General features: G+C 37.3%; 2 protein-coding genes across 2 annotated transcripts in view; both read right to left on the bottom strand.

Moving 5' to 3' along the window:
• Positions 1 to 921, bottom strand: part of LOC125929600 (putative olfactory receptor 8G3) — a 1,221-nt gene extending 300 nt beyond the window's left edge. The window contains exon 1 of the mRNA XM_049640933.1: positions 846 to 921. Within this exon, the coding sequence (XP_049496890.1) occupies positions 846 to 921 (76 nt within the window). The remainder of the gene's footprint in view (positions 1 to 845) is intronic.
• A 4,983-nt stretch (positions 922 to 5,904) lies between these two features.
• On the bottom strand, positions 5,905 to 6,870 carry LOC125908690 (olfactory receptor 8G1-like). The gene has a single exon (XM_049611412.1). It carries the CDS (start codon positions 6,862 to 6,864, stop codon positions 5,905 to 5,907), a length of 960 nt encoding a protein of 319 aa, XP_049467369.1. The 5' UTR covers positions 6,865 to 6,870.
• Between the last annotated feature and the right edge of the window lie 1,163 nt (positions 6,871 to 8,033).

The following is an 8,033-nucleotide window of genomic DNA, read 5'->3' on the forward strand; positions in this document are numbered from 1 at the left end:
TTCTGAGGAAATAGTACATGGGGGTGTGCAGGTGAGCACTGAGCCCTATCAGTGTGATCATGGCCAGGTTCCCCACCACCGTGACCACATAGACTCCTAGGAAGAAGAAGAAAAGGGGCAGCTGGAATCCGGTCTTCTCTGTTAGCCCAGCGAGGATGAACTCAGTTACTGTGGAAATATTTCCAGGGTCCATTATCCCCTCATCTGGTTCTAAGCTTAAAAAACAGAAAATGAGTGTACTTGTGGGGTGTGTGTGTGTGTGTGTGTGTGTATGAGACAGAATAATTTTATGGAGATCATTATTTTATTCCTCATCAAGGGACATTCATAATGTTGGTATCTCTTGAATCTCTTCCATCACTCTAGGGCAACCTATGATTCCAGCTGACCAGAGGAAAATTCAAGATACTTATAATTAAGATATTTCTAATTTTTAATAGAAAACACCAAGTTTTAGATTTTTTTTGAGCTAGTTAGTAGGAAAGTTACTACCATTATTTCTTTTTTTTAAGTCTTTATTCAAATTCCAGTTAATTAACATGCAGTCTAATACTAGTTTCAGGTTACAATATGGTAATTCAACTACTGTTATTTCTAATGACTCTTTCCTATATCCTTTGGGGTATCCTATATGTATACATTAATGTCACACTTATCAAATGGCATAATGATTAAATTTTCATTTAATTCAAAATAAGAAAGAGTAACTTGTTTTATACAGTTAATAAACATAGGATTCACAAGTCTGTAAAAAGTTGTTATTTTGACCTGAATCATTTTCCTTACTAGAACTCGAACTCAGAATAAAAACCTGAAGAACTGGGCAACTACCAATACCATCCCACCTGGAATTCTGCTAGTCTGCTCGTCGAGGGTTCCTTCACCCAGGAAGAAAGCTGCTGCCTCATAAGGCAAGAACATAGTATACTTACACCTCAACAACTTCTCCCATAGTGAAAACTGTCTTCCTTTGTTTATAAATTCAACTAATCCCAGGGGAGTGACACAATGGCCAAAATTTAGGTAATATATTGCATCACTATGGCCAGAGAAGCAGAGGATTATAAATAATTTAAGTTAATTGGACTTCATGTTGGTGGTGGAGGCCAGAAAACTACACTTATTCCCAAAATATGAGCAAGGTTTTGGAAGAAAAACACCCTGGTGTCTTCTTATCATGTATTTCTCACGTACTCTCTACAGAATTGAAAGACGATAGAGGTATGGATTATTAGAACACGTGCAAAATACAACTACAAATTTTAGATTAAATTCAATACGAGACAACGATGTGATTTTTTAAAAAAAAGGCTAATATATATTTCATTTAGATTGCAAAGAAATTAAAGAGATTCTAGAAAATGGAAATTTATTTTCTTAATACTCAAGCAACAGTTGGAATATTGTTTTCAATTTGGGTTACAATGCTTTCTGTGATTTAGAAAAACTGGAAAATTTCAGAAAAACTATCAGAAATCTTGTCTTTTAAGGAATGGCTGAAGTAACTGAGGATATTTATTAGCAAAAAAAGATTTATGTGACACATAACAGTTACTGCCAAATGTTCAACATAATGCTACATTTAAAAGATGTTGGATTCATTTTTTTAAGTTTATTTATTTATTTTGATAGAGAGAGAGAGAATGCTAAAATTGGGAAAGGACAGAGAGAGAGGGAAAGAGAGAATCCCAAGCAGGCTCAGTGCTGTCAGCACGGACCCCCAATGCAGGGCTCAAACACATGAACTGTGAGATCATTACCTGAGCCAAGATCATGACCTAAGTCGAAATTAAGAGTCAGATGCTTAACTGACTGAGCCACCCAGGCTCCCCATTTTGATATTGGACTCATTTTATATGTCTCCAAGAGAATGAAGTCAAATGACCTGCTTGAAACTATTGGAAGAAATATCTGGTTTCACATCAGAGAACATTACAGTCACACATAATCTGATCTTATAGCCAGAAATGTTCGAGCACAGCCTAAAAGGCCACGGAGCAGATATTGTTGATGGATGCAAGGTTTAGATGGGTGGTTGGATTAAATCATCCTGAATATCTCTTTAAATTCCAACTTTCATGACTGTGTACTTCTAATAGGTCCTGATATTAGCATAGTAGCCATTGATGCAAAAAATTCAGTCCTACATTTGCTCTAATGTTCTGAAAAATGAAAACATTAATTTCTGTCCTGTGTGAAAATTAAATTAAATGATACCTGTAAAGTGAGGTCCCCAGCACAGTTCCTGGCTCTTGGTAAGAACTTAATCAAGGTCAGTGTTGTTTCAATTGTAATCTGTTTAAGTATCTCCCTGCTCTGTTTTTCATTCGCCCAACACTGTCATTCCCATAATGGCAGTAAGAGTTTCCAATTTCTTTCCTCAGCAGATCTTCTTGTTGTTTCTTTCCATGAACACATGATAATACAGAGATTTTCAACTTTTTTACTGAATACTAACCTCTTAAAATAATCAGTATTTTCCAAGGTCTCCAAATAAAGTTCAAACTAATTTGTCATTCAAAGATTTACAACAATAACAACAAAGTTTTCTTTTTTATATCCCAACAAATACCATGTTATTTAGTTATTTGGTAGACTGTTAGTTTTTACTCACCATATCCCTTTAGCTTTTCTCTTCTTCCATTCCATCTACCTTATGACGTTTATTCAGCATTTAGGATCATTTAGTTAAGAATTTAATATGAGAGAGGTACCTGGGTGGCTCAGTGGATTGAACGTCAGACTTCAGCTCAGGTCATGATTTCGGGGTTCATGAGTTCCAGCCCCACTTTGGGCTCTGTGCTGACAGTTTAGAGCCTGGAGCCTGCTTCAGATTTTGTGTCTCCCTTTCTCTCTGCCACACACACACACACACACACACACACACATACTCTTTCTCTCTCTCTCTCTCTTTCAGTCTCTCAAAAATAAATAAACATTTAAAAAAATATTTGAAAAGTTTAGTAGGAGAGCCCCAGTTAACATGACCATTTTGTGTGTGTGCCTATGAATACATTTCTTGTGTTTTACATAAGCACTTACTTTATATTAATTAGGATGAGTTATTTACTGGTTTCCCTTCTCTACTAGACTGTAAAATCAATACAGTACTTAGCACAGTGCTTTGCATCTAGTGACCCTCAATCGATATGTGTTTAATAAAATTATGAAGGAAGGTTAGAGATATATTAACATAGACTCAATCTAAGTTGGCAAAGCCCTCACACTGCCTGAGTTGAAATGAGTAAACAAAAAAGTTTCTGCCGTAATTTTATACTAGAGGGGACAGAGAGATAACAAAGGGGCCTGTGGTCATGAGAAAGCGTGAACAATAGAACAAGGACAAGTGAGGATGAAATGGCTGTGTACATCTCTGTGTGTGCTGGGAAAGGAGCCTGAGTGGAAAGCTAAGATTTTAAAATCCAAGGACTATGATTCAGACATAGCTTTCCTTCTTCACAGAGAATTCAGTGCTGTGTACTTTTCTTCTTCATTGTTCTGAAGGGAAAAATGATCTGACAATGCTGGTGGATAGTTCGGAGTACCAACCTTGCAGGACTCTTTAGTGCTGAGGGAGTCATAGCCTATAAGTCTCCTTTGGCCATTGTTTTTAGTCACTGATCTTGATCTCTGGTGAAGCTGATGCCCAAAACTGTCTGTCCCCCTGCAAAGGTTGGTTGATATTATCTGAGGATTTTACACCCTGGGTATAGATGCTAAGGGTCTGATTAAGAGCAAACGATGATAATGGCCTCCCACTAGGATCTTATCCCACAAGTATCCACTCATGGGAAAAGAAACAATTAGAATTTCCCTTTCTCCTTGGTACTCAAGGGCTTAATAGTGTCACAAAAGTGCTATTCATTGTTCTTATTAGGTTACACATTAGAACCAAGGATGTGAGAGATATTGTTAGAGCTCTGGTGGATTTCATGCCAGCCCATTTTTAAATGCAAATTTCAGGAAATTTATAAGACATGCACTAAAGTTTTCTGAAGTCCCTTCCCACAAGGGCAAAGTAGAAAATCAGGGAAAACAACCTGGTTATGTAAGATCTGAAAGTTTTTTTCATTGGTCTCTGTTAACTGTATTTAGATTTCATAATGTACTCAGAAAACAGTGATGTTTGGAATATTTTAACTTGTGGCCTAAGTGAAAGCATATGCTAAATATTGCATAAATCCCTGGGAAGTTCCTAATTAGAGTAAGAAGGAGATATGGTAACTTTATTTTTTTCTAAAATAAAGAGAAATGATGAGGAGCAAAGAAATATGTGTGCTATACAAATTATTTTATTTCTGTATAAATACTGAATCATTTTATTTGTTTGGTAATAAAAACCGATGGTTTAATCCCATTAAAAATGGCCAGGGGACCTGAATAGACATTTTTCCAAAGAAGATGTATAGATGGCCAACAGCACATGAAAAGATACTCAACATCATTAATCATCAGGGAAATGCAAATCAAAACTACAATATCATCTTATACCTGTCAGAATGACTAAAATCAGAAAGACAAGAAATAAGTTTTGGTGAAGATGTGGAGAAAAGGAACACTTGTGTATTGTTTGTGGAAATGTAAATTGGTACAGCCACTGTGGAAAACAGTATAGAGGTTCCTCAAAAAGCTAAAAATAGAAATATCATATGATCCAATAATTCCACTACTGGATATTTACCCAAAGGAAACAAAACATTAATTCAGAAGGATACATGCACCTTTATGTGTAATGCAGAATTATTTACAATAGCCATTCAAGTGTCCATGGAAGCCATTCAAGTGTCCATCAATACATAAGTGGATAAAGATGATATAGCATATCTATACAATGGAATATTACACAGTCATAAAAAAAAGGTCTTGCCATTTGTAACAACATAGATGGACCTAAAGGGTATTAGGCTAAGTGAAATAAGTCAGACCAAGAAAGACAAATACCATATGATTTCGCACATATGTGGAATCTAAAAACCAAAATGAATAAACAAAAAGTAGAATCAGACCTGTAAATACAGAGAACAAACTTTTGGTTGCCAGAGGGGAGATGGATGGGGTATGAGCAAAAAGGGATGAAGGGAAGAGGGAGGTACAGGCCTGCAGTTATGGAATGAGTAACTCACAAGAATAAAAGGCACAGCAAATGGAATGTAGTTAATGGTATTGTAATAGTATTGTATGGGGACAGATGGTAGCTACATTTGGGGCAAGCATAGAATAATGTACAGAGATGTTGAATCAGTATGTTCTATACCTGAAACTGAAGTAACATTGTGTGTCAACTATATTTGAATTTAAAAAAAAAAAAAAAAAAAAAAAAGAGGGAAAGGAAAGCTTACTGGTAAGACCTTGGCTGGCAGGTAGTGTATGTTACCTATTCTGGTTAGTCATAGTCTTCATGCCAAACATGTAAAATTAAAAGTTTATTAACCCTATATTTTAATAATGCTGATTTACAATATACCATCCTTTCCTATAACTAGTAGAAGTTAAGTCTTGAAAAACATATTAAAATATAAGGCAATAAGTATTATCAAGGGAATTGTACTTGACTTATTTCACCAATTTAAGTTAGCAAATAACCATTGTTATGCATCCTATATCTAGGAGATATCCTAATTCTGCAAATTTTGTTTGCATGCACTTTGCTTTGTAACTCTATGTCCAATACACTTGGTGTGCTATCGTGTCCACATGGTGCCCAGGTCAATGTCTAATATACCCTATCATATGGTGATGCTGTCCATGTGACTGGCATGAATCCTGTCCATGTGACTGACAGGACTATGAATCCAGTCCTCCCGCACTGTTCTTCAAAATTATCAAGTAGAATGAACAATTTCATTACTTGTGGACATACACTGTTGTCTCTGGATTGCTTCCTTATCAAACCTTCTCTGAGAATTACAAAGCTTTTCTCAAGCAAAATACCCATTTCCTTCTATTTTCAAGGATCTTATTCAGGACAACTCTGACATCTTTATTCCTCAGGCTGTAGATCAGGGGGTTCAGCATAGGCACAATAATGGTGTAAAACACAGAAGACACTTTTCCTTGGTTCATGGAGCTCACGGATGATGGCTGCAGGTACATGAACGCAGCGGATCCAAAGAAAACGGCAACAGCGGAGATGTGGGAGCTGCAGGTGCTGAAGGCTTTGGCTCTGCCCTCGGTGGAGCGGATGCGGAGGATGCTGGCAATGATGAAGATGTAGGAGCTGAGAATCATGAAGCTGGGGGCGAGGATATTAAGTGCACTGAAGCACAAAACTACCACCTCGTTGATATAAGCACTGGAGCAGGAGAGCTCCAACAGTGGGAAAAGATCACAGAAGTAATGGTCGATTCTGTCAGCCTTACAGAAGAGCACTCTTAGCATGCAGCCTGTGTGAGCTGTGGCACCAGTCAAGCCCATGATATACACCCCAACTACCAGCTGGGAGCAAACCTGATAAGACATGGTGACATTGTAAAGCAATGGGTTACAGATGGCAACATAGCGATCATATGCCATTATAGCCAACATATGACATTCCGATATAACAAAAACAAGGAAGAAGTAGAGTTGAGTCATGCATGCTTGGTAGGAGATGAAATTTCTCTCTGTCACAAAGTTCACCAGCATTTTGGGGGTAATGACGGTGGAATGGCAGAGATCAATGAAGGACAAATTGCTGAGGAAATAGTACATGGGGGTGTGCAGGTGAGCACTGAGCCCTCTCAGTGTGATCATGGCCAGGTTCCCCACCACCGTGACCACATAGACTCCTAGGAAGAGGAAGAGAAGGGGCAGCTGGAGTTCTGGGCTCTCTGTTAACCCAGCAAGGATGAACTCAGTCACCGTGGAATGATTTCCTGCTGTCATTTTCCTCTGGGAATTTTATGTAGAAAGAGAAGAAGAAAAATTGTGGTAGATATTTATTGTCCCACCATGCAATGTATTATGAACCAGAATTTGTCTTTTCAGCCATGTAGCTTCAGTTCTGTCTGTCCCTGATCTATGTTAGCGCTCAAAGACGCTGAGGTCTCCATAACGTGGGGCATGTAAATAAATATCAGTTAGAACTGTCCCTTTTTTGTTCTATGCTGTAAAAGTTTGTCTTATGCACTTCTATGTTTATGCAGCATTATTTACCCTAGCCAAATTGTGGAAGCACCCCAAGTGTCCCTTGATAGATGAATGAATAAAAATGTAAAGATTTATATATATAACAGAATATAATTCAGCCATAAAAAAGAATGAAATCTTGCCATTTGCAATGACATGGATGGAGCTAGACAGTATTATTACACTAAGCAAAATCAGTCAGTCAGAGAAAGACAAATATCATATGATTTCACTCGTACATGGAATTTAAGAAACAAATGAGCAAAGGGAAAAAAGAGAGAGAGAGAGTAAACCAAGAAACAGACTCTTAACTATAGAGAACAAACTGATGGTTACCAGAGGGGAGGTGGGTTGGGGGGGGGGGATTGACTAAATAGGTGATGGGCATTAAGGAGTCCATGTGTGGTGATGAGCACAAGGTGATGTATGGAATTGTTGAATCACTATATTGTACACCTGAAACTAATATTACAATGTGTTAACTAACTGGAATTTAAAAAGAAACTAAAAAAAAAACAAAAGTGAAAAGACTGGTGATATTACTGTGTATTAGGTACATAACGGTTTGCTGTCCAGGCACTTTAGAAAAGGTATCTGATTTATTTTTCCCAGGTGAGAAAACTAAAATTCGGGGACTTCAGTTACTTGGTAGTGGAGACTCTGTGGCTTTTCATTATAGGTGTGGATGATAGTTTCCTAATAGCACAGGTGAAAAATTCAAAATAGCCACGAGAAATAAAAGTGATAATAATGGGCTTGAGCTAATACTGATATCTGCCAGAAACACCATTCTTTCTAAAACCAAAGCATGTACAAAACACATGCTAGTTCAAAGAACATAAGAGATGGAGAAAAAAATCGTAATAGTGATACTAACATTTATTGAGTGATTCTAAACAGAGCAGAGTCTAGGTAAGATTCTATTG

Source organism: Panthera uncia, chromosome D1 (genome assembly GCF_023721935.1).
Source record: "Panthera uncia isolate 11264 chromosome D1, Puncia_PCG_1.0, whole genome shotgun sequence".
Lineage (NCBI taxonomy): Eukaryota > Metazoa > Chordata > Mammalia > Carnivora > Felidae > Panthera > Panthera uncia.

Coding starts and splice junctions, on each gene's coding strand:
- LOC125908690 (XM_049611412.1), bottom strand. CDS start 6,864: ATGACAGCAGGAAATCATTCCACGGTGACTGAGTTCATCCTTGCTGGG.